Genomic DNA, 26,130 nt, shown 5'->3' on the forward strand with positions numbered 1-26,130 from the left:
CACCAACACATGTGCTAGACAACCCCAAATTTTGAAGTGATATAAATTTCCTTTACGTCCTCTCCAGAGCTCGTAAGGTGTTTTAGAAACAATTTTTTAGGGAACCGTGTTCAAAATATACAGTAGAGTCCCAATTGCATGTCCCCAAAAAGAATTTGGTAACTGAGCGTAACTCAGCATAGAACGAACCATGTCCAACAAGGTTTTATTTCTCCTCTCTGCCACACCATTTTGCTGGGGTGTGCCAGGGGCTGTGAGTTGAGACTGAATTCCATGTTTTATCAAATAGTTATGGAATTCTGTGTCTACATACTCACCACCTCGATCCAATCGAAATGTTTTAATCTTTTTACCTAATTGGTTATGAACCTTAGCCTTATACTCTTTGAACTTTTCAAAAGTTTCAGACTTTTGGTGCATTAGGTAAATATGCCCATACCTAGAATAATCATCTATAAAACTGATGAAATATTCATACCCTCCTCTTGTTCTAACATTTAGAGGCCCACAAAGGTATGAATGAATCAGCTCTAGGGTTTCTTTGGCTCTAAGACCTTTTCTAGAAAAAGATCTTTTTGTCATTTTACCCTCAAGACAGGACTCACATGGTGGTAATGAACTGTCTTCCAACTTGTTTAAAAGACCGTTCTTATCTCTCAATCCTGTTGAGATTTATGTGACCTAGATAGGCATTTGGAGAAATCTTCTCTTTCTTATGAGTCCCAGCAGTTTTAAACATCTCTATGTTCAAAACAGCTTTGACTTCAGTTGGTTTTAACTTATACAAGTTATTTCCTAACTTTGCAGAGTAAATTTGTTTATTTCCCATTTTGATGAACACTTAACCATTTTCGAAATAAACTTTATAATTTTATTCTAGCAAACAGGAGATAGAAATTAGATTTCTTTTCATAGAAGGAATATAATATACATTTTTTTAAATAAATGTACTAATCTTCTATAAATAACTTCATATCTCCCACTGCTTTGGTTGAAACAATCTCCCCGGCCCCTACCTTAAAAATTGTTTCACCTTCTGTCAACTGTCTTCAAGAACTTATTTCCTGTGAGAAAGTACATATATGATTAGCGACACCTGAATCAATTATCCAGATTTTATTGTTTTCCAATAAACATGCTTCGATAACAAGTAAATCATATTTCTCTTGTTGTTCGAATTGTGCATTCTCATCTACATAATTCATAATTTCATATGAGTTGAGAGATACTAATCATATTTGTTTGTCGATTTGATTTTACTATTATGTACATCGAAAGTAAGTATACTAGAATTTGACATGTTGATAAAATTCAAACAAATTCTAATTAGCAAATTGTAACTAAATCCAAAATCAAGTTTTAGCAAAAAGTAATAATGTACCCATAACCATTATTTATTTGCAACGATACTTTAGTGAGTCAGAATATGTGCTATCGAGGGGCAGTCAGATACTCCTTCACTAAAGCAAACAATTTTGACCAAACACTAACTCCGAAATAACTCTTATTCCTATAGTTGTTTAGTTATCATTTTCGGTCAAGATCTTTACTAACAATTTAGTAATTTTTGTAAGTGTGACCCGCCATTTTCAGATCCTATAAGACGGTATGAATTTGCCTTCGAAATAGAAGACAATATCCAAGACAAAACTATAAGACCCTATTCATTTTACTAAAGCCAAAGTTGTTCCAAATCCTATGTTACAACCCTCCGAGGGGATAGCTATCGCTAAATAAATAGCAAAGGGCCGCCTAAAGCAAACAAGCAAGCACAACATAGGAATCTCACAGTTCAAACTATTGGAGGAGACCGTAGGATATATTGACACATATCCTCACCCACTTACTATGAACTACTTCCTCCGTTTACCTTGATATTGACTCATACAAAACACTTTCCGAATGGAGGTCACTTCAAGGGTGACACGAAGCGTCATATGAATCTCACGGTGTAAACTATGTGAAGATGTAGCAGTTGAAATATGTATATCGAATAATAGACTTATTTATGTTTTAACAACTTCCTCTTATTCACCGAAATCTATATTTAAGCTAAAAAGTACTTTCCGAATGGAGGTCACTTCCAGGGTGACATGAAGTACCGCTTAAATCTGGATTGTGAACTTTTAGAGACGTGAGAGCTAAAAATAACATATCGTATATGTTATTAATCTTCCATTGAAGTTTTCTAATAACTCTATCATATAGAAGTTATTAAACTACTGCCACTGAAGTGTTCTATTGGGTAAATTTATACTTAGGTTCTTTTCGGCTAATAAAACAACCCTAAGTCTATGTGGTTTATCCAAGTATAACTCTTATAATTGGATTTTAACCTCAATTGTGTAGGTGATAAAACCACCTTTTTGTATCCTCACATCACTCATGTGTGCTCATAATATTTAACAATGTGCCCACCAAATTGTCGCATATATTTTTTTCAATATGCATTACATCCAATTTATGTCGTAACAATAGTCTGGATCAATATGGAAGTTGGAAAAAAATACTTTTTTTAGTCCAATTTAGAATTCGCTTTCTTTTTTTTGTCTTTCTTCGATGGATGTTTGCTAAGTACAAAAAAGTTTAGCGTATTTATTTGTTGTAATATCTCTTCTCCATTCATTACGACTGGTGGAGGTCTACATCCAACTTTTCCATCATGTTGTCTACTTCGACGCCAACTATGATTCTCCAGAAGATAACGTCGATGTCCCATAAATGATATTTTTCCTCTTATCCCGAAGGACGAGTTATCTGCTTTGCATATTGGACATGCTTGATAACCTTTTGTATTCCATCCAGATAAGTCACCGTACGTAGGGAAGTCATTAATCGTCCATAATAAGGTAGCATATAGTTGAAAAAACTCACCAGCAACAGAATCATAAGTTCGTACACCAATTGTCCACAACTCTTTCAACTTTTCAATCAACGGTTGCAAGTAAACATCAATTTCCTTTCCAGGAGATTTTGGACCAGGTATGAGCAAAGCCATGAAGAAGTTTGTTTCCTTCATGCATTTCCAAGGGGGCAAATTATAAGGAATTATCACCACAGGCCACATACTATAAGAAGTGCTCATATTTCTAAATGGATTAAAGCCATCTGAAGCTAATCCCAAACGAACATTTCCAGGATCTAAAGCGAAATGAGGGAATTCACGATCAAAATGTTTCCACCCCTCTGCATCAGCTGGATGTTGCAATACATCATCCGTTTCAACTCACTTATCTTTATGCCATCTCATGTCAGAAGCGTCTTTTTTTTATGCAAAAAAATCGTTTTAATCTCGGTATCAATGGAAAATGATGCAATACCTTATGTGGTATTTTTTTACCCTTGCCATCATTAACTTTGTACCGAGTCACCACAAACAGGGCATTGTTGCAAATCTACAAACTCTTTCCAATACAATACACAATCATATTTGCACGCGTGAATAGACTCATAACCTAGGCCTAAATCACGCAATTTTCGCCTGGCTTCATAAAAGGAAGTAGGTATAGAGGTGCCAGCTGGAAACGCTGCTTTTAACAATTCCAGCAACATGTCAAACGATTTGTTACTCCAGCCGTTTAGAACTTTGATATGCATCAACTTCACTAAAAAGTTCAAGGACGAAAATTGCAAACACCCAGGGTATAATTCATTACGTGCTTCATTCATTAAATCCTCGAATAAGTTCGTGGTATCTCTTTCTTGACCATTAAAGGAAATTTCATTCCCAATCCTTCCTTCATTTGCATTTTCGTTTTCAATTGGAACTTGTAAATCGTTTATAAGATTCAAAATCTCATTTTCTTTGACAGCATTACTCTCTATACTATCTACTTCAACATTCTGTATTGAATGACTTGTATGACTTCTAGATAAGTTTAGTGGCTCTCCATGATATACCCATTCACAATGTGAGGGAGATATTCCATATGTTAATAGATTTCGTTCCATAATATCTATCTTTTCCCAAATTGAATTCATACAATTCTTGCATGGACATCTTATTCGTCTGGAATCATTAACATGAAATATTGCCATATCTAAGAACTTTGATACTCCTTCCCTATACTCTACTGATAACTTATTCCTTATTAATCCATTCTTTATTCATCCTTAAAAATAAATATTTTCTTACCAACTTATAATCCAAAACAATAACCTGGATTAGAGGAAAAAGTACAAAGTATTATTAAGCATTGAGTTCCATAATTTTCATTTTTTAAGGCAAAATAAACACATAGGTCCTTAGACCGTTTAAATTGTCTTAACAACTTTCAAATGTTTTATTTAGTACGTCTCCAAGCTTTCAAAATATTAAATGTGTTAGGGACCTATTAAGTAGATTCTTTGAACTTTTTTAAAATACTAAATGTGTTAGGGACCTATTAAGTACCAAATTGGAGGTTTAAAGATTTATTTTATATTTTCTAGATTAATATAGGCCTTTCATCTATTCAACAACTTCGAAATGTTAAATCATGCATGCTTAGGCTCTAAATAACCAACATCATATGACATGTTCATTATAAAATTACTCTCAACAATTTTAGAGAATTGTAAAACAAATATCTTCTGCAAAATTGACGAGATATTAATGGGCATGATTTGTAAAAAAAAAAAAAAAAAAAATTCAGAGAAGATTTTAATGGGCATGATTTTAATGGACATGATTTGTACAACAATTTCAAAGAATTAACAAAAGCGAATACAATATCGAAACACATTTTAATGGGCATGATATTAATGGGCATGATTTGTACAATAATTTCAGAGAATTAACAAAAGCGAATACAATATTGAAACACATTTTAATGGGCATGATTTGCACAAAAAAATGTGAAATAATGATTTAAATAAATATACAAGATAAAATAAAATGAGAAGATTATCGGCAAGGAGATGACGGCGGCGACAGGTAGTTGATTGCAGCTGCTGACCGAAGGGAGGAGCGGCGGCGGCGGAGGAAAAATGGGGGGAAAGGGAGGAAAATGGGAGAGGGATGGAGAGGAGTTGGTGGAAAAACACTTTTTATATTATAAAGGTAGAAATTGGAGAAAATTGGGACGGAAAAAATGGAGAAAATATGAGGTAAGGTGTAAAAGGATGGGAAAATGAGAAGAGGGAGGAAGAATGGTGAAGAATAATGAGGAAAATGGGAGAATGAGGGAAAAATTTGAGAAGGAGAGGAAGAAAAATCGTTGGCGGCACCAGTTTAGGAGGGCGGGGGAGATGGTGTTAGGGTTTTGGAAAAATGGGAAAAAATGGGGGAGTGGGGAAGAAGAAATGGGCATCGGGAGAGCTATCGGGAGTTCTTGGGAACTCCCGACGGCCTGAGACCGGCATCGGAACTCCCGACAATTCTTTACGGCGTCGGGAACTCCCGACGGGTATTTACGTCTTCGGGAGAGATCGTCTCTCCCGACACTCTATTTAGGCGTCGGGAGAACTCCTTTTTCTTATAGTGATTCATGTGGAAACATGAGAGCAGGGTTATCCTATACAAAGGAATTTGTATAAGACTGGACCACGAAGTGTATAGTCTTGTTATATAACGTCATTCATGAGAGAGACTTCACTTCACTAGGACGACCATAGGTAACATGACCTTAATCTTGAGTGAGTTGGAAACTTCTGCCTTTGAGGGCGGTCCTTTGATTTGCATGAGTGTAAGTGGCCAAATTGTCGACTCAAACCTACCACTTTGGAGATTCGTCTGATTGGGGAGTTGGGAACTCAGCTACACAAGATGGAATTCACTCATTCCCCGAAGTAGGGGTAAGTATATAGATTACTCCCTTAAGGACTGATTCCCGGGCTTGAACGATGTGGCGTCTCACACCTTTTTATGGTCCAAGAGATGTCCACTCATAGTAGGACTATGATGTATTGTTCATTAAAGGGATCAGTGGTACTTAAGAAGTTAGATGTAACTATAGGGATAAAACGGTAAATTGGCCCAGATATACTTACGAGCATCTATGAAGGATTATCGTACTGTTGACTAGTTATATCCGATGGACATAGAAATATATCTGTAGTGAGAAGAGTGTAGTTGTCGATCTTTAGTGGAGTGTCCGACAGTTAACGGATGATAGATCTCATGACTAAAGAGTTCAGTCAGCTATTCACGTACCGTTGGAGCTTCAAGCTACAGGTCCATAAGGTCCCCTTGGTAGCTCAATGGATTCAAGTTGAGAATAAGTTTTTGGGTCAATTTGAAGTGTTTAAATTGACAAGAGGGAGTTTGATTATATATGATATGATTAAATTGGTTCAATTATATATGATATAGTTGACATGATGTATGAGATATATTAATTGAAGGAATATGATATAAATATGATTTATATCAAGTAAATGAGAATAAGACTATGGTTTAAATGTTATATATGATGTGATATTAAAACTATAGGTTATAAATATAATATGATAAGTTAGTTATTATATTTATTTATAATTAAAAACAATTATGAGATAATTGTGGGTGGTTTCTCCTTTAACCATGCATGAAAATGGGAGATTGGATTCAGTTTTCATAATTGAAGGATAAAATGAAAATGTTTTCATTTTGTAAAGAATCGCTTCATTAAGTACACAGTTTATCGTTTAGCTCATGAGTGTTTGTCTAAACAGCCTTCAAGTGTTTGTCTAAACGATCGTGTACACGCGCCATTTTCTAAATGATCGAGTAGCTTTTTACTAAACGATCATGTGGTCAGCGAGCTTCACTAACGTGTAAACGATCACACCCGATTTCCTAAACGATCATGTACTTGCTGAAATTTTACTAAACGATCAAGCACAAAGTCTATACAATAGACACTATACTCTCCCACTTACTTGGTCATTGAGTTCAATCGTTGTTTCCTCCAAACCTTTACCAAATCCAACAGAGCACACACCTCCTGGATTCTTACTTTGAGCATACCAAGGTTACTGAGTGGTGGTGTCTGAGAGTTTACTTGTTCGTGGAGAAGTTTGTTCGTGACCAGACAATTTGCTAGACGATCGTAGTTATAGCGAGGGGTACTGGTCCAAGTTCTTCACGAGAGCGAGAGATTTGTGGAAGAAGAGTTCTTCAGGTAAGTCTCTCAGCCTTTTTGTATTTAATTTCTAAAGCATATTGTAATTTGTTCTGAAATGCATAACTAGTTTGTATGTATGTGAATGCTTGTAATTCTATCAAAATGAATTTGGATCAATCATGCTTCCGCTCATGGGTTCTCTTTGATAAGAGATCCTTCATATCATACCTCTCTTTCAAATTTTTTCCACAATATACAGGGATCCTTTATTGTAAAATACTCCATTTTCAATCCCTCGTGGAGATGATGACAAAGAAAAATCGTAGTTTTTGCTTTGTCCTGACTGGATGTCGTATTTCCTTCTTTAATTGTTTTTCCTAAGTTCATAGCATCCAGGTGAATTTCGGCATCGACCACTTATGACAAATAATTATTGCCATTAATGTCAAAGGGTGAGATTTCTAATTTTGTAAGATTTGTCATGGAAACATTATCACAAACTATTATATTTATATTAGAAATTTAATATGTACTAAATATGCAAAATAACATTTAATTTATTAATTATAACGAGAAGGAAAACCCTACATACCTTTAGGACCTACCTTTAGTGGAGAAAATGACAGGAGCTCGTGTTGATAACATGTTATGAAATTGAGGAGCACAACGGGAATACGGATATGGAAAAACATAATATAATAATATTTTTATATAATAATAATAAATAAATAAAAGCTAAAATTATAAAATTGGACAATGGAAAATTTAGTAGAATTTGGTGTGGATTTCTCACCAATGGGTATATGATTTTAAGATCCACCAAAGACCACTATTTATAGACAAAGTGGTAAGTAAGATGTGGACTTACATGAACACAAAGCATGAATTACTATAAGACACATGAACATTAATAGTGATATATGATGAAGTACTAAGCAATGGATATATATATTTTTTATTATAATATTCATAATAAGATTAAAGTCATAGGTGTGCAAAAATGATCATTATAAGGTGGCAAACTCGCATTTTTATATAATGATGGACGTTGGCACCTTATTGTAAGTCATTTGCCCATAGAGCACGCGGTTTTGATCGAATTATTTGTGCTCTCTTTTTTAGCAAATGAAGTTGTCAAACAGTTGTTTAGAACTTTCTGTACTGTTTGATTATTGGAAGATGTTTGACAAGCACTATACAAACATCTCCTAATCAACTTTATATCTTCTATTCAGTTCTATAGACTTTTGTTGCTTTTCCTTTGTACAAATTACAAAAGTTGATATTGTAGCAAGATTACGTGGTTGGCCCCTTCCAAATTGTCTTTCCCAATCACAATTCACCCACACCACTAACATCTCAAATCGTATTCATTTTGAGAGTATATAAATCAGAATGTTAACCTACTTTTGTTTCACTCATTTATTTTTCTCCCTTCTTCTATTGTTAATATCCAATTATGTCCGTTTCAAAAAAATAAGGATTTGTTTAGGAAAGAATCCATATTATATTTTACGTTTTTCAGATTCATTGAGTTTAGTAAATATATATTCGACAACAATCCAAATTTTGTTTTTAAAGGTTTTTTTCCGACTCTATGATTCAAACCATGTAAATTATAAAAACAACATTTTTATTTTTTTATTTTATTCAGATTTTAAATTTTAAATTGTATAATTATATTAAGTAAAGATAAAACATTTAGAAATATAATATCTCAAGTAGAGAAGAAAAGAGGAAAAAAAATCAAGGTGTGCCAAAAAAAACAGGACAGTGCCTCGAAGCTTTACACGAAGTGGAGTTGCGCAACCTAGGCGCTACATGAGCACCGCCGTGGTGCTCGCTGTGGCAAAAGAGGGCATTAGACGCGGCAGTAGGGTGGTGTCACAGCAGCAGGCTGGCACAGCGACACCAGGCGATTATTTTAGGGAAAAAAAAAACGTTGTAGTTTTAGAAATTTTGGCCTATTTAACCTAGAATTTTGTGATCAGTCGGAGTTTTCTTGATACCAAAGAAGAACGTTCAAGGGCTAAATCCATCCCTAAGACACGATTGGAAGTCAAAATTTTTATTTTTCCTTTTCCACTTTTTAATTAATTTCTATATTGTGGTATCCTTGATATGGTTCTATCTATAGAAGCCATGTTAGGCTAAACTTTTCATAGTTTTAGGGGTAGGTGAATACTTAGGTAATGTTGAACACTTTACTTCTTGAATGATAGATTGCATTTACGCTTTCTAACACGACTATTCTTAATACTTTTGAATGTTTGATCAATATTTAAAGAATTCCATGATTTAAATCTTGCTTTAGCAAATAGGATTTAAATTAGATCATGCATGCTAGACTATCGTTTGAAAACACAAAAAATAGTCGCATAACGATAGAGATTGTTGTTGAAGAGTCTTAATGCTTTGCTTAATTATTTAGTTTCAAGTTATTAGTAATTAATAATTAAGGGAAACAAAAGATTATTGCTTGCAAAAGATTCAATCCCGATAAAAGACCTTTAGATCTAGGTATTGTGTTAATTACTTTAAGAGTCAAACACAATTGTGTTCAATGATGACTTTGATAATCTTCATATTTGATCATTTTATTGTTTTCTTAGTTCAGTTTAATTTATTTATTTTCCATCGAAGTCAGTCCTCTAAATAAAATTGGAAGAATCTTTGACTAGCTAAAAGAACATCAATTTCTATTCCCTAAGGACGATACTCGACCAAAACCATTTTAAACTATATTATTACATGACACGTGCACTTGCACGTACTAAGTTTTTGGAGTTTAAGCATATGACTTTGCTTTTTTGGGTGAATTCAAAAAGTTTCACGCCTATGGAAATAATTGTTTTCATTTATATATGAATCTCTCCATTTTCTAAGTAATGTAAGACTTTGTTTGCACCTAACATTCTGATTTCCCTTTAATTATTCTTGTGTAGAGATTAAAAATTGCTACTTAATAAATGTTAGATACATATTCAAAATACTTTTATAGTTATTACTTCTTTTTAGTTCAAAACATGCAATGTAACAGATTCTAACCTGTTACCTCTTAGACCATGTATACTTCCTTGTAAATGGTAATAAGAAAAGTGGGATCCATGAAATGGCGTTTGTTATTATTTACTAATATTTTGTAATCGTAATGAACTGTGGCTCTCATAACAAAATTCGTGATTCCCACCATAACCCGATTGTGAGGTGAGAGGACTCAATCCAATTACGTTTAAAAATTATGTGGGATCCACTAGTCTTTTTGTATAGACATTTTAAAGATTTTTTAGATTTTGCTCTTACATGTCATCGATCGTTGTTCCAACAATTAAAATCGATAATAGTAGTTGTGACCTAAATAACGTATATCATTTTTGGTAAGTTAGATATCAATTTGGCCGTATCATCCGAGCAATAATGACAACGATCATGATAAAGTATTTCTTTTTTTTGGGGTCCTTACTTTCTGATTATGAATTTTGTGTTTCTTTTTTTTTTCTTTTTTTCCTTACGTTTGTTATACATCGAGTATCGATTCCTATAACTGTAGATTTTGTTTGAAATTTGTTGTTTTTTTTAATGTATTTATCTGAAGATTATTGTTGTTCTTCTTGAAAAAAATATATTGTTTTTCTAAATTGAAATTTAAATTACTATTTTATTTTTGTAAAATTATGCATTTTTTTAATTTTGAGAGAAGTGTTAATTTCTTGAAGTATAAAAGTTTGAATAAGTAAATAACAATGATAAAGTGTATTTAAATATAACATATTTCTTAGTTACCAGGCTATAATCAATTAAAAATATAAAAGGGTATTATAGTAATCATCTATATTTCATATAAGTAAACAACACTAATATATTTTTTATTATGATTACATCAATAAATACTATCAAAGGAATTTCACTCCCTTCATGATTGAGGACCGTTATGATTTGAATATAAACTCCAATAGTAACTTTTCTAATACGTCTAGCATAAAATTCTGAATGTCTAAAGAATCGATAGGACACGCTTTCATGCTCCATATTTGTATTAGAAATCATATTCAAATAAGCTTTTACTTTTTTGTTCTACATAAGATTTGTATTTTCTTTGAGCTCATCTCACGATTGCAACAATTTTGATTGTGATTTAGTAGATGTGACCTTAATTAATAGTTTATACGGTTCTTAGTTGCCCATATACATCAATGGGAGTAAACCTACTAGTGACGTTATAGCACTCTCCTCAAATATTTTCTCCTTCCAAAGCAATACGTCAAAAATGATGACGTCAAATCTGGAAATTATCAAACTTTAATTAGAGAGAATGAAGCTGCAGTTATGAAAACTGATGCCAAATTTAAGATGGTCGTTTCAAAAAGGTTTTGATCCATTAATTGTAGCGTTATTACACGATAAAAAAAAAATGAGCACTTCTAACGTACAAAAATATAATTCACATCTGTTGTATATTCACTCACATAATAGGGAAAAGCTAACAAATAAGAGAGAAAAATCTGGTTTTTCTCCTATATATAACTTTTATTTTAGATTAATTTCTTACATTAAACACTCTTTGAAAATTTTATTTATTAATCAAAGCTGGAAAAGCTTGAAGATGACAATGAACATAATAGAACAGACTTTGCATGAAGAAATTGTGACGGATATTTCGTAACAGTAACTTCTTGAATAATTAAATAATTTAAGGACACTTTCGGCGGCCGCCGTGAGTGGTCATGCTGGCGTAGCAAGGGCAGGCATCATAGCCGCCGGAAGTGCCCGGCGGCACGCAGCTACAACGTGCACAGCACGTGCCACATGCCCTCTTGCACAGGTTGGGCCTTGATGATAATTTGCACCTCGATGCACAAGCTCCTCCACAATCTGAAAACATTGAATATATGATTTCACAATTTCACAATTATATATTTATCAAATACTAAAAAGATATCAAGTTAAAAAAAATGAGCCAAATAATATTAATTTACCAATATTTTGAATCTTAGCCGTATTAGTCGCAACACCATCGATTGAGTTCACCTGAAATCCAAAGTGAATCTAAGAATAATTTCGAACGATAAAAAACATGTTTAATTGAGACTGATATTAAAATTTACCATTTTATTAGCTTCAACCAACGTATGAACGAGAAAGGACGATATGAAAAGATAAGCAATAATTAAAGGTTTAGAAATCACCATGGAATTAGGAGGAGAGAAATTAAGATAAGATTTGAGAGAGAGAATGGAATTCAAAATGTTGAGGACGTATAGAATGAATATAAATGAGAAACGAATGTCCATATTTATAGTAAATATAAAAGAGGGGAGGTGTTAGGTGAGTGACAAAGTAGAGGAAATTTTTATTTTTCAAAATTTTCGAGGCGAAAGGGAATAATCCATTTTTCTGGTGGGGAAAAACCGAAATAAATTAAAATAAATGAGTCAGTTCCTTTTCGTCTCTTTCTTTTAATTAATTGCAGTGTGGGGTCTTTCCATGTATAGATTTCCACCTCAGATGATAGCCTATAATTTTGGGACATCTTTTCAAGATGCCGTTTAATAGTCGTCTAATAAATTTCATTCAAGTACCAAATTTTTGTTACGATGAGAAAAGAAAAAAAGTGCAACTCATTTGCCAAATAACAATAATTGACACGATTGTTTATCTTCCTAGTGGTTGTACTCCAAAAAAAAATCAATTATCATTAAATTAAATTTATTTTGATAATAAAGTATTAGGGCCTATTTAGATTGATCGGAAAAACAGTATAGAATCATTTTTATTTCAGTTTTATGAAAAATGTTTAATATACATTTTAAAAATGTTCAAAACCTATTTTGAGTGATTGTCAAACACTTCAATTTTTTTTAAAATGATTTATTTTCAAAACTAATTACTTGAAAAGTTAAATCAAACACACCTTAATTTAATTCATGAACTTTCATTTTTCTTTTTAGGTAAAATGACTTTTTTAACCTATTTGAGGATTTTAAAAATTCAAGAAATAATTGAACATAAAAGTAATAGTTTAGAGCTAATTAGACATATTATTCAATTTTATGTCCAATAAATTCATTCATTTTCAAAGTATTATAAATATCAAACAACACAAAATTAAAAGTACACCATTTCATGCGACTAAAGTAATAAGTTATTATCAATATGAGCTTAACTTGATAGTATTGACATGTACTCTGATCTAAGAGGTCGGAGGTTCAATCTTCCATTATACAAAATTGTCTAAAAAAAAAGTAATATGTAATAAAATATTGTCTAGAAAGAGAAGTATTAAAGGCAGGAGAGTTACAGATATGGAGGGAAGAAAATTTATGATATTTGTTATTGATATTAATTATAAATGAACGCGGAAGAACTTTAGTTGAGCTGGAAATTCTAGTAAAAAAGCAAAGGAAAATTGCTCTACAGCTGTACACTTTGTTTATTGAAAAGCAAATGAGCTTAAAGTCTTAAACTAAGATTGAATAAAGTCCTCTATAATCTATACATTATGCCAACTCGATCAATTATGACTAGTATCCTTGTATAAGATAATGTTATATAACTTACATATAGATAATGTCAATTTTCTTCTTATTTTTAGCAAAGTTTGGATTATAATGACGAGATTCTAATTATAGCTAATTATTTGATTGATGCCCAACCTTTAATGTGAACTTGTGTAGGTAGCAAAGATAAAATTTATCTTTTTCTAGTCACCTATGTAATGAAAATGGCTTATAGACAACAATTATTTCAAATATTGTTCTATTTTTTAAGGACAGACGCAAATATGCTAATTAGTGATAGACCATATCCTTAATTAAAGTCTATCAACGATAGATTTTACTATATTTATAATTATTTTAAAATATTGCTATACATTTCATTATAAATCTTAAAATGCTACCATTACGATTATCTAATTTTCTATGGCAAAAAAACAGCCCTATTTATGATTTTATTGACTAATTTAACTTTGTTCCAGATTTTATTACAACAATCGAGATTGTGAATATCGTTGAGAAAAGTTAATTGAGTAATTGTACATATTTGAGAATGATTTTGTCATTTTTAAAATCACTCTAAACCATTATCACTCAAAATTAGTCTAATACCAAATTTTGCATTTTTAAATACATTTTTCACCTCATCAAAACTAGTTTGAACGGATTAGAACATGTTCATAGTGATTTCGAAAATGACAAAAGTGATTTTAACCGTTATAAAATTACTATCAAATATGTTCTGATACCACTCATAATATAAAGTTCTATTCTACATTTTATACCGTCTGCTGTAGACACGCCATCCATTGAAAGGGATTCTAAACAAATGCTAAAGATCAAATCTGGTAAACCATTCGATCACAGCTTGGTTTACAAACCAATCAAACAGACACCCGAGAACAGACTAGATTAGATACAACCCCTTCTATGGTCACAAATATGAGCTAGTAATACCTTGTTAGCTTAGGAAAGTTGAAGAACAACAGGTAAAAGCAGGCTTTATTTCGAAGTATAGCCGTATAAAAACTAAGAAAAGACACACAATGGGCGTCTTTTCAAAGACTCTTTCTCCTCTTTCGATTCTCCTCTTTCGATCCTTCTTTTATTTTAATGCAAAACTAAACACCCTTTTTACCCGTTTCAACTTATCTATTCCAAATATCAATCTATATTTCCCCTTATTTCATTTATAATGAAATGTTTCTATTATATATATGTGTGTGTATGTTTATATATAATAAAGAACAAAAGAAGAATTCAGGAATGACATTAGAGTTTGGGTTTGATACCTAAAGAAAGATTCATTCATTCGACATAAATATTTCCGTTACAGCTTAATTGCAGAAATAGACAAGACAGGCCATATGCACTGCAGGTTAGGTTTACCTATGGTTTCATCTTCAACAGGAAGCAACAAAACCCCGTGATAGATATTATTTTCATCTTAAAATCAGACCTTTTGAGAGAAGATGGTGGAAATCTATAGTAAATAAGTAAGACCATGTTATAAAAAAAACAAAAACTTCTACAGACTACGTGTCTTGAAAACTTATGCATCCTTCACATTTCATGTATAAGCATTAGTCCAACAACTGAGATCCATATCCTACCTTCCCAAATAGAGCCTAAGACGAGCAAGACGGCCTCTCTTTTCCCCGTCATGTGGCATATGCTGTTTTCTTGAAGTTACACCACTCCAGAGGGAAGGCGTAGAACGAGCTGTCCACCAACGAGGCTGCAACCAGAATGGCGTGTTATGTTAAGCTCATCAAGGAGTTGTCTATAAAAATTAAGATTCCATTATCAATCCATATTTACCCACCTCTTGACATAATAATAACAGAAATCAGCGAGAATGAAAGTCTGAACGATCTCCGATAGGAGAACCATGGATGGCCATAATCCATAACCCAATGCTGTTAACAAACGTCCACGAGTATCCAAAACCTGTAGTAATCAAGGAAACATATGAGTGCAAGGTATTAAAATAAAATGAATCTACGAACCAAAATAGAAGATGAGTCTCGGGGTTTAATTAACTTACCTGTAGGACCCAATGTGCACAACTCAAGAACCTTGCAACTCCTAAGGCAAACACATAATGTGCGGTAAATGGCTCAACAATCTAGGACAGAGAATAAACGGAGAAAACAAGTTATTGAAAGCTTTTGAAAAGTATTAGGGAGGAAAACAACAGGATAAACTTGAAATACCAATGATGTCAATATTATTTGAGAAAGGAAACCTGCAAAATTCAGTCTGTAATCTTCAGATTTGGTGAAACACAGAACATTTCCCATACCTTTGTATTTTGCATGACGCGGAGCTGAGGTAGTACTGAAACAGCTTCAAGATAAACACAAAATGCCCAGGCTATTCTATTTATTATGTTATGCACAGTTGTCGGATGGATCACAAAAGATAGCAGAGCACAGGGTATCACCTAAATCAAAGAAATAAGAAGGAAAAAAGGGGTCACAAACAGCGAATTCAAAAACCAAATTTCATATCTCAAATTTTTACCAAATCATCATATTTTGTCATGTTCATAGGGATTTTAAAATACCCATTTTAATTTATTCTACAATGTATGCTTCAACAAGATAGACAGATGATGACTTATACTAACATTTCAATACAGTTCTAATCAATTTATGTAGTGTAATGGTTGAGATATACTTATCAAAAGATGATTTTGAATCACTGGAAGATTAAGAGAGTAATGCTACCTATCCAAATATACAAACATTTGGCTATGTAATTCATAAACCAGATTGAACATGACAGTCCCACTTCCAGCTACAATCTGCTAGCACAAAATCTGAATAATTGAAGCAAATGACATTGAATTGTTGACTCAGCCAAAAGGAATCTACTCTTGGCAATGAACATTCATCCAGCAAAGTGAAAAAAAAAATATCAAACTTCCAACTCAAATCGCAGCCAACATATTTCACATTGCAAAAAAATCAAAGTAAAAGCACTATAACGTTTTATAGGACCTTAAGGTTTAACTTTAAGTTGCATTTAATCCAAGAGTTCAATTGTAGAACGACAGAGTGTCCGGTTTACCTTTCAAGAAAACTCAAAAAAGCAGCAAGGTTATCAAATGTCATTATTATTTGGCTATTCAGTAGCAGAACAGATCTCTCACATCACAACTTCCAGAAAAGGTCAAACAATATTAAGTAGAAAGGCCAATGTTAATCCAACCGTAGAACTCAACTACCATAAAGCAAAATCCATATTTTTTGAGTTCATGTTTAAAAGTGCAGAACAACTGGTCCAAGAATTAAAACAAAGAAATGTATGCAGTGAACTTACCACATAATAAATGGGAAAGTTATCTTTGTCGTCCATGTAGCTAGATCTAAGCTTAAACCGTATCATATAAATAACCCACAGAGTCGTTACCAAAGTTGCTGTATCCAGTAGTGTATGTATATCATGTTCCATGACAAAACTACAATAGAGTCTAACAGCTAGAAAAATTGCCGTTAGTTCTTGAGATTTTAGTGAAAGTCCTGCAACCAAAGATGAGTAAGACAAGAAACAATTCAAATAAGAGCAATCACAAACACGATCCACCAGAACGGAAAATTAGAACTGAAATTGTTTAATATGTAGAGGAAAGAAATGTATATGTATGTATGTATATATATATATATATAAAATCCCATTTCACAATTGTCTCTCAAACAAAAATCGTCCGGATATTCCAAAGATTCTGTGAGCAAGAAGGACGAATTGTTATTGAATAAAATAATAATTTTCTAATTAGAAAACGAAAAAAAATTAATGGAGATTGCATAATACATTAAATCACAACAAATTTCGAAAAGAAATGAGGTCGTTACGAATGCATAAAACCCTAAGACCAATTCCACATTTCAACACGATCAATAAAAGAGTCAAACGGCAATGATAAAACTAAGACAAAGAAAATTACAAGGACCAGACCTGCGCAAGTCCTCTCTTTCATGAGTTTGTAAATGAGGACGGAGATTCCGATGGCGTGAACGGCCTCGGCAGCGACGAAAAGATTATCGTGGTCATGAACCACAAAACGCAAGAAAACAAGAGCAGCCATTCCAGAGACAACGGCGAGAAAGGCCTTGATCTTGGGGGGTTGGCGGCGAACCCATGTGGCTACGGCCTGAATTGGCCTCCTGGTTGCCTTCATTACGGGCTTCCCTGTCTGTCTTACTCGGCGAGCAGGTGGAAGAAGAAGGGTCAGGTCAGGATGGTTCGTGTTCTGCGCCTCTGGGTTTGATGAATTTTGCCTTTTTGTGAGGGAAGATTATAGATCCGGGAAGAAGACCCATGGATCGGATCCATCTCATGCTCCATTAGGATCCCGATGATAATTCTTCCCATTCATTTGATGGCGACACGTGTAATATTGGTGAGCGGGATTTAGTTGTGATTGCCCCTTTAATAAGTTAGGTTACTAGTTTTTGTGTTTTTTCCATTCAAATATAATTTTTAATGCCTCTACTTTATCATTTATATTCTTGGCAAGTTTTTATGCTTTAAAATATTAGGGGAAAAAAATGTCATTACTAATCACCTCAATGTCAAGATAGTTCATAATCATGGGAAGGAACGGTTCTATCATCCTTATCTAACAATGAAAAAACATTTTTATCTTACATTAAGGATAAAATGTATAAAGCTTTATGAGATTAGAAGGGACAGATGTTTTCGAAAGCATGCAAAGAAGTGTTGATTAAGATGGTGGCTTAGACCATCCCAACTTATACCCGCCTTTTGGGATCATATTGTGAGCTAAATAAAATTATGACCATTTTTTTGTGGAATGGCTCTAATGAAGGCAAGAAAATTCATTAGGTTAGCCACTTAAGGAAAAATATGGATTGGGTTTCCGTGATATCTACGTTTTCAATTAAGCTCTATTGGCCAAACAAACTTAGCAAATTTAGGAAAGAGAACACTCTCTTGTGGCTTAAAGGATATGTATTTTTCAAATACCTCTTTTCTCCATGTAGACTTAGTTATCCCCTTCTTATATGTGGCGAAGCATTTTATGGGGTTGTGAGTTTGCTCTCAAAGGAGGTCGTTAGAAGATTGGGGACGACCAATTAATTGATTTTTATTGTTATTAATGGATCCTTAGAGAAATTACTTTCAAGCTTCTTTCTTTTCCACGACTTCTACAATGACATCAGTGGGTAGTTTTATTTTGTGTTGGGTAATGGAATCAAACTCCGATTAATGAGTTTTTCTATTTGAAAGATGTTGAGCTCATCAAGAGTATTCCCCTTTGTTCTTCCAACCAATCCATATAGTTTTTTTGATATATGATACGGGGATTTACTCCATCAAAGATGGTACAAGTTAGCTAAGGCTTGCTTTGACCTCAGAGGCTTCATCCTCCTCATGTCTCAACATCGAGAATTTCTTAAATTGTTGTGGGCTCTTTTATTCCTCAAAAGACAAGATTTTTTTTATGGCATGTTTATCTCAACTCATTCCTATTGACCAATTATTCTATCACTACCTGATCTAGTATTCACGGCCTTTGGTAGAAGTAATCTCATACTTCATCCTTTTGACATGCACTATTCTGTATTTTTTTTTTCTTTTCATGACCTGTGAATTTTTTACCCCGTTGGATATTAGAATTCTCTCGCTCATAGCATTTGTCATCTAGTGGTTTTTTATAGCCACATATCTCCCATTTACCATCCTATCTAGTGGGTAGTGAACATGGGGGACTCCTTTGGTCGTCAAGTAGGCAAGCTTCGGCCAAGTTGTCTAATCATCTCGATAAAGAGGCTTCTCGTTGATCAACCCCTCCTCACAAATCTTAAACTCCAATGTAGCTTTCCTAAATAGCGAGGTAAGAATCGGAGTCATCGTTCGCAATTCAAGTTATGGAATCTTGTTATGGAAAGTCACATCCCTATGGGATTCTATTGTGCTTGTTGAGGCTATTGTCACGTGAATGAAGTTCAAGCATTTTTTGGACTCTATTTGAGATCTTTATCACGATGGTTCTATCCATGGATTCCTTTAGACTAACTTCCTGTCACTCATGAAATAGTTATCCCATGAACGAAGATTTGGATATTCGACAATTTGGCTTGAAATCCACTTCCATGGATGGATTCCACACTTCTTATTGGTTCGTTTAAAATTTTAAATTTAGTCTTTATACTTTTATAAATCATAAAATTAATTCCTACGTTTTTATTGTTTTTTGTAAATAGTCTTTATTAACTTTTTCTATACAAATTTTGAAAACATGTTCCCATGGTACATTTCCTACAATGGAGATTGTTATAATGGTTGCCCAAAGTCCATGAACAAGCCTAAGCTTAATGGGAGTGAGGAGGAGACATAGGAAAATGCCTACTCCAAAGGAAAAAGTAAGTAATCACCAAAAAAGAGTCTTAACCTTACTTATTGTTTGCTTAGTTAAACTATACACTAATTGAACTAAATTAGGCATCAAAGTGTGGTAGAGACTCAGTGATACAACCGATAAATTCTTAAGAATATCTTTTAGAAAAACGAGAACAAACTAGATAAGCGAGTCAAAGTCAAGCCCATAAAAGACCCACGACGACGACAAAAGATGTGCGAGATTCGAATGCCAACAAAACTATTGTAATTATTTGACATAGTTTTTGACATAATTGATCAAATTAATTTTAAACTAAAGAAATAATATCACTCACTTAAAAAAATATAAAATCAATATATTTATATCACATCAATTAAAAAAAACAGATAAAAAAATGTACAACCAACATTGCATAACATAAAGCACATAAAACGACCAAAAAGAATTGCTAATAGTAAAGTAGTAAAAGAGATTTTTCAAACCTCGTACATTTAGATCGGATTTGATAATCATTTGGGCCCGTTTGGTTTTTTTTTTTATTTTTTAGCCAAATTCTGAAAACAAAAATAACTTTTTGAAAGTTACTTTTTCTAATTCTCAAATTTTGGCTTGGTTTTTTAAACCATTGGTAAAAAATAGATAACAAACGAAAAAATTTGAAAGTAGAAGTAGTATTCATAGACGTAATTTTCAAAAACAAAAACAAAAAACAAAATGGTTACCAGGCAAGGCCTTTGTTTTTTGTTTTAGTTTTTGAAAATTAAGTCTATTTCTCTCACATTTCTTATAATGATTTACATCTTTCTTGACTATAATGGTTGAATTTTTAGCCAAATTTCAAAAACAAAAACAACTTTTTGAAAGTTAATGTTTTTAGTTCTCAAAATTTGACTCAATTTTTTAAACCATTGGTGAAAAGTAGATAACAAATAAAGAAATTTGAAGATAAAAGTTGTGTTTATAGACTTAATTTTAAAAAACAAAACAAAAAAAAAAATTACTAAACGGAGCCTAAAAAGATAAGTTTGAAAACTTAAAAGATAACTATCTAGACCTCATTTCTTAGCCATTTCATTTTTTGTTTTTGGTTTTTGAAAATTAAACCTATTTTCTCCCAATTTCTTGTAATGATCTACATCTTTCATAAGTATAATGGTTGAATTCCAAATTTAAAAAACAAAAATAAGTTTTTAAAAGATTCTTTTTTAGTTTTCAAAATTTAGTTTGATTTTTTAAATCATTAGTAAAAAGTAGATAATAAATAAAATAAAAAAAATTGGAGGTGAAGGTATTTTCTGTAAGCTTAATTTTCAAAAAGAAAAATAAAAAACAAATGAAATGAGACCTTAGTTTTTGGTTTTTGAAATTAAGCTTATAAACATCACTCTCGTCTACTCATTTCTATGTTATCTATCTTTTAAGAATGATTTTAAAAATCAAACCAAAATTTAAAGGAAGAAAAATTTGTTATTTTTTTAAAAATAATTTGATTAAGAATTCAAATGTCTAACTAGAAAATATGAAAACAACAAGTACAATTGTTAAAATTCATTTTTTATGGTCAATTTTCATGAAAGTAATAATTTAGTCACTCAATTTTAGTCGGTAACCGTTTATAGTTACCATTCATGACTATTTAGAACCATTTGAATTGACTTGTGAAAAAAATATTTTTTAAAATTCATTTTTATCTAAATATTTGTGGAAAACTATTTTGAGTGGTAAATAACTTAATCAATTGAATTCTTAAAAAATGTATTCCAAAGGCCATGTATCAATTAAAAGCCCAAAAACCAAAAATGAGATGAAATGGCAATTTCAAACATTATTCAACCATTGGGCCAAAATCGACCGTTGCCAGTCGTGGCCGTGGAAAGCAATTTCTCCCAACGGCCACTTTATTCACCGTCGAACTCCGTCTCTTGTTCTCTTGTTCTTTCGTTCCTGTTCTGTGGATCGGAATGGGAAAGAACGATACTTCACAAGCTTCGATTGAACGGCGAAATTGGGGCAAAATCTTCAATGGTCTTACACAAATGCTGCGGATGCAACAAAATCAGCTCGAAACACTCGTCGGCGAGCGAAAACTTCTCGAAGACCGCGTTAAAATGCAGCACGAACGATGGGTCGCTGATTTTCGTCTTTACGAGGACCATATCTCTCAGGTGCCTTTTTATAGCTCTGCAATTTTGTGAAATTCTTCGTCTAATTATGGAATTGGAACTTCCCCCTTTCTTCTGAAAATTAGGGTTTCTGATGAATTTTGGAAATTGCTTCTTGGGTAGATGAAGGATGAGTTGTTATTGCAAGATATGGAACGCTCACTTCAAGCTTCGAAATCAGATCTGCTCACTGGAATGAAGCAGACGGAGCTCTATCTCTACCGATTGAAAATAGGTTTTTGTTTATTTTCCCCTCTTAATCATTTGAAGTTATGAATTGTTAAAGCATTGGAAGGAGGAAATTCATAATGCCTCATTGGCGCAATCTCACTTCCCTAAGTTCTTTAGTCAGATTTCAAGGAATGTAATTCGAAATACGACACTAAGTAAGTTCAAGGATAGGACGCTCGTTTATATACATTAACAACAAAGTCAGTGTGACAACGATTTGGTGATTGAATGTGGAATAAGGTTCAACTTCACGATGCCACTTCCGTTGAAAAAAATTCTCTAATTGGAATATGATTTAAAATACTTTGATTAACCCTTGTTTGTATTTGCTGTACTGTAATTTGTGCTATTACAGTAAGAAGAATTATACGAACGTTGATACCTTTGGCAATGTTGGGATTCTCAGATCTGACAGTAATATACTGGCTTACATTTTCCCAATGCAGAACATTCAGAAGCTGAGTTGGAAGATTTCAAATCCTTCTTTGACGATCTCATCTCTCATAAAAACTCCAATCTACAAGTATGGTTCATGGGCTTCTTTATAATTCTGGTTCAGAGTATTGGGACAAGTTCTAATCTTCTGTCTCTGGTTGCAGGAATCTTCTTTGATAAGTGCATCAGAACCAACTGAGGCAAATGGTGGAAGAGAATGTGTTTTGTCCACATTTGGAAATACAGAGGAAGTGAGACGTTCTACTAAGCTATTGGAAGGTGAAGTAAGGAGGTTAAGGTGCGAGTATGAAAAACTTGCCTCAGAAAAGAGTTTGGAGGTGTCTGCACTGGTGGCCGAGAAGAAATTTGTATGGAACCAGTATAATGTTATAGAGAATGATTTCTCAAGTAAATTGAAGAGTAAGCAGTCAGAGCTTGAACGTGCACACCTAAAGATAGAGAAACTTCTAGCCACATTGGAACAGTTACAAAATTCAAACAATGAGAAGGATGGTGTTATTGCAACGTTAAGAAACCAAGTGGGGAATATGGAAACAGAATCATGTAAATTAAAAGACGAAATTTCCAGACTCTCACATGACTTAGAAGTGCAAAGGAAGTCTTTGAATGCAACTGCCACACCTGTGCTGAACCCATGCAAGGCAGGAAGTAGGCCATCTAGATTGGGAGGCAAAAATGGCACGAAGAACAGAAGTAATGTCACTGTCAACAAATGCACATCTTCTGCACAACCTTCTCATTCGGTAAGTAGACTAATGATAATATGTGATTACATATGTAAATAATGGTGTTGATTTTGAACATTTTTACTTTTTGTGTGTTCATATGGAAAGTTGAAGACCATGGTTATTTGTTGATTTGTCTTGTAGTTTAGTTTAAAATTCTAACTCTAATTCAACTTTTCACCCTGGGTAGGGAAACCAAAAGAAGAGAGGCGCTGATGATATTTCAGATCCAGGAACTCCAAGGTTGTTTACCTCTAGTTTCAAGGTCCCTAAACTGAAGAACGAAATCAATTTGTAGACTTGCTAGTTTGTGTATGATGTCAATTACCATTGCCTTCTGATTGTATTTTGTTTAATTTAGCTGTGTGTTAATAGTAATGTAATATTGCTGTTGCTGAAAGATGAAAATGGTTGTGTATCAATCCAATGTAATCTATCTAAATTATCAATCAGAATGTCTGTTTTAGGAAATTTTTCAACACAGAATTGTAGTATTGTGGGCATGTTGATATAAGTCGTTAGTCTCTATAGAATAGACAACCTCCCAAAACTTTTTATTTGTAAAACAAAAAACTGCAACTACATTTTACACCGTACTCGTGAATCTTTTCAAAGTATTTTTCCTATATACTATTTCTGATACATTAAGGTAGGTTTCACATCGGTGCTGGACAGTTAAGACGGAGGTGACCACTTGGACCTATAGTAAGGACGGTTCCACAGCAATATCAGCAGCAGAAACAGCAACACCGCCACGCCCCAAGGTGAGGTCCTCTCGGCCTCCTGAGCCGACCTATTCTTAGTTCTCATGACAGTAGAACCAACTGTACCAGACACAGCAACAGAATTTGCAACAAAGATCAACAAAAATGGCAAAGCCAAAAGCAATAGCTTGAAGTCGAACACCATCTGCTGAGACTGAAAAGAAAGCAAAAGAACGACGACACCGAGAAATGCAACCAGCGGCATGGGCGGGAGAGACATGGAAGCCATTTTTCTCTCAGCCCATCCATGCTTCCATTCAGGACCTCTTTCCTCCACCACCCAACTCATGGTCTTTTCAGGTTAGAAGCTTTTGTTTTACTGTTTGGTGTAACGATCTGCAAAATAGACACAGAATCTGATAGACGCAAATGGTGAATGTGGGAGAGGGAAGACTTGGTTTTTCTTTTTCTTATAAGTAAACTCCCAACCGACCTTCCCCTAACCACAGGGTTGTTCTTGTAAGATTTGATCTCATCTGTTTCAGATAGCAATGGATAAATAAGAATATAACGCGGCTGTTAGGTCTGTTTTTGGTTTGTTGTTTAGCATTCAGAAATAGACACATGGAAGCCATGCAATGGACTTGACAAAATCCCGGAGGATGGTCATGTGTAGTTATTTGTAAAGATATTGTTTCTAATTTTTCTAAGGAAATATATTGTTCATTTCTTTGCAAAGGAAATATATTGTTTCTTTTATTTATTAGCCTTAACTGTAGACATATATATTCTCCAAAAAAGTTCGACTCTTGTGGGAAGTGTATAGAACTAATGTTATCTAGAGTTTAGTTTAGTTATGCCAATTTAAATCCTAAACTATAATTGTATCAATTTGAACTATGAACTTGGAAATTGTATTTATATCATAAATTAATATTTATATCAATTTGAATCGTGAACTTTCATGAGTTTATCAATTTACACATTCCTTCATATTTAGTTTGAAAAATATCGTGCAAAACATTTAATTTTTTCAATTAAACTTATAAATTGTTATAAGTGAATCGATTTAGAATCTTTACTAGAAATGTATTTGAAAATCGTCAATGCATAACTTTTTTTTATAGATATTAGACTTCTACGATGTCAATTTAACAAAAATTGACGATTATAATTTGAATGGACAAATTTTCAAATAAATCTTAATTGAAAGTTTAAATTGATTCGCTTATGTAAGTTAGATTTAATTGATAAAATTACACGTCTCACACAATATTTATGCAAACAAAACATAATTGAGGGTTTAAATTGGTACACTTATAAAAATTCAGGATTTAAATTGATACAATTATTAGTTTAAAGTTTAAATTGATACAAATTCCAAAATTCATGATTTAAGTTGATACAATACTAGTGTAGGGTTTAAATTGATACATCCCCAAAGTTCATGATATAAATGGATAAGAAATGTGACAAACTTAAGAATACAATTTGAGTTCAAGTTTGAGTCAATCCAATCTCTATTTATCTTCTTTTTTTAGTTCAACACTAATATCCGAAGCGAGTGATTTAAATTTATACAATATATGTATATAAGGCATATGTTTTATTCACTTGAATTATGCTTAACTTGCTACCCAATTTCTAACTAAAGATGGATAAATTATTACAAGTAAAAAGTCTCTAATTCAATTAATAAAAGTGGGTATTGGAGGTTTGATTTACCATTTTTTGAACTATACAAAAATAATGGATAAAGTATATTTTAGTTTATTTCTGCACCATTGTGCTATGAATTCTCTCCTTTAGTACTGCATTAAGATTTTGATTAGAAAAAAATTAAAAAACATCAAGAGAGAACAAAATAAGATTGGAGGAAAAGAAAAATCTCAATCTATGGAGTCTAAACCAAGAATAATGTTTATGAGACTTAAGTTTTCAAACTCAATAATTTTAGAAA

At 33.0% G+C, this 26,130-nt stretch overlaps 3 protein-coding genes across 6 annotated transcripts; 1 reads left to right on the plus strand and 2 right to left on the minus strand.

Annotated features, from left to right (window-relative positions):
* Nucleotides 1-11,506: 11,506 nt before the first annotated feature.
* On the minus strand, nt 11,507-12,298 carry LOC150034024 (gibberellin-regulated protein 1-like). The gene is made up of 3 exons (XM_090317330.1): nt 12,131-12,298; nt 12,002-12,053; nt 11,507-11,897 (listed from the first exon to the last, which is right to left on the minus strand). Exons 1-3 carry the CDS (start codon nt 12,212-12,214, stop codon nt 11,716-11,718), a joined length of 318 nt encoding a protein of 105 aa, XP_090173456.1. The 5' UTR covers nt 12,215-12,298; the 3' UTR covers nt 11,507-11,715.
* A 2,505-nt stretch (nt 12,299-14,803) lies between these two features.
* On the minus strand, nt 14,804-18,025 carry LOC150034025 (ER lumen protein retaining receptor family protein). The gene is made up of 6 exons (XM_090317915.1): nt 17,483-18,025; nt 16,847-17,046; nt 15,825-15,965; nt 15,567-15,647; nt 15,345-15,469; nt 14,804-15,257 (listed from the first exon to the last, which is right to left on the minus strand). The coding sequence occupies exons 1-6, from the start codon at nt 17,703-17,705 to the stop codon at nt 15,209-15,211; spliced, it is 819 nt and encodes a 272-aa protein (XP_090174041.1). The 5' UTR covers nt 17,706-18,025; the 3' UTR covers nt 14,804-15,208.
* Nucleotides 18,026-21,668: 3,643 nt separating this feature from the next.
* Nucleotides 21,669-24,913, plus strand: LOC120087230 (uncharacterized). Of its 4 annotated transcripts, none has more exons than XM_039044143.2 (6): nt 21,710-22,057; nt 22,178-22,289; nt 22,732-22,808; nt 22,885-23,484; nt 23,657-23,709; nt 24,120-24,913. In XM_039044143.2, exons 1-6 carry the CDS (start codon nt 21,854-21,856, stop codon nt 24,154-24,156), a joined length of 1,083 nt encoding a protein of 360 aa, XP_038900071.1. In that variant the 5' UTR covers nt 21,710-21,853; the 3' UTR covers nt 24,157-24,913. The 4 variants fall into 4 exon arrangements, with proteins under 4 accessions (XP_038900070.1, XP_038900071.1, XP_038900072.1 ...); XM_039044144.2 differs by having other exon boundaries at nt 24,142-24,913; XM_039044142.2 differs by lacking the exon at nt 24,120-24,913 and having other exon boundaries at nt 21,669-22,057; nt 23,657-23,937.
* The last annotated feature ends 1,217 nt before the right edge of the window (nt 24,914-26,130 follow it).

Source organism: Benincasa hispida, chromosome 9 (assembly GCF_027475165.1).
Source record: "Benincasa hispida cultivar pf3 chromosome 9, pf3_genome.v1.1, whole genome shotgun sequence".
Classification (NCBI taxonomy): domain Eukaryota; kingdom Viridiplantae; phylum Streptophyta; class Magnoliopsida; order Cucurbitales; family Cucurbitaceae; genus Benincasa; species Benincasa hispida.

Excerpts from the sequence above, each read along its gene's own strand:
- LOC120087230 (XM_039044142.2), top strand. The coding sequence starts at position 21,854 with ATGGGAAAGAACGATACTTCACAAGCTTCGATTGAACGGCGAAATTGG. Across the intron at positions 22,809-22,884 it reads ATAAAAACTCCAATCTACAA|GAATCTTCTTTGATAAGTGC; the intron begins GTATGGTTCATG and ends CTCTGGTTGCAG. Across the intron at positions 23,485-23,656 it reads CTGCACAACCTTCTCATTCG|GGAAACCAAAAGAAGAGAGG; the intron begins GTAAGTAGACTA and ends CACCCTGGGTAG.
- LOC150034024 (XM_090317330.1), bottom strand. The coding sequence starts at position 12,214 with ATGGTGATTTCTAAACCTTTAATTATTGCTTATCTTTTCATATCGTCC. Across the intron at positions 12,054-12,130 it reads TGGTTGAAGCTAATAAAATG|GTGAACTCAATCGATGGTGT; the intron begins GTAAATTTTAAT and ends TTTGGATTTCAG. Across the intron at positions 11,898-12,001 it reads GGCTAAGATTCAAAATATTG|ATTGTGGAGGAGCTTGTGCA; the intron begins GTAAATTAATAT and ends CAATGTTTTCAG.
- LOC150034025 (XM_090317915.1), bottom strand. The coding sequence starts at position 17,705 with ATGAAGGCAACCAGGAGGCCAATTCAGGCCGTAGCCACATGGGTTCGC. Across the intron at positions 15,966-16,846 it reads ACTTTCCCATTTATTATGTG|GTGATACCCTGTGCTCTGCT; the intron begins GTAAGTTCACTG and ends TCTTTGATTTAG. Across the intron at positions 15,470-15,566 it reads GTGCACATTGGGTCCTACAG|GTTTTGGATACTCGTGGACG; the intron begins GTAAGTTAATTA and ends TGATTACTACAG.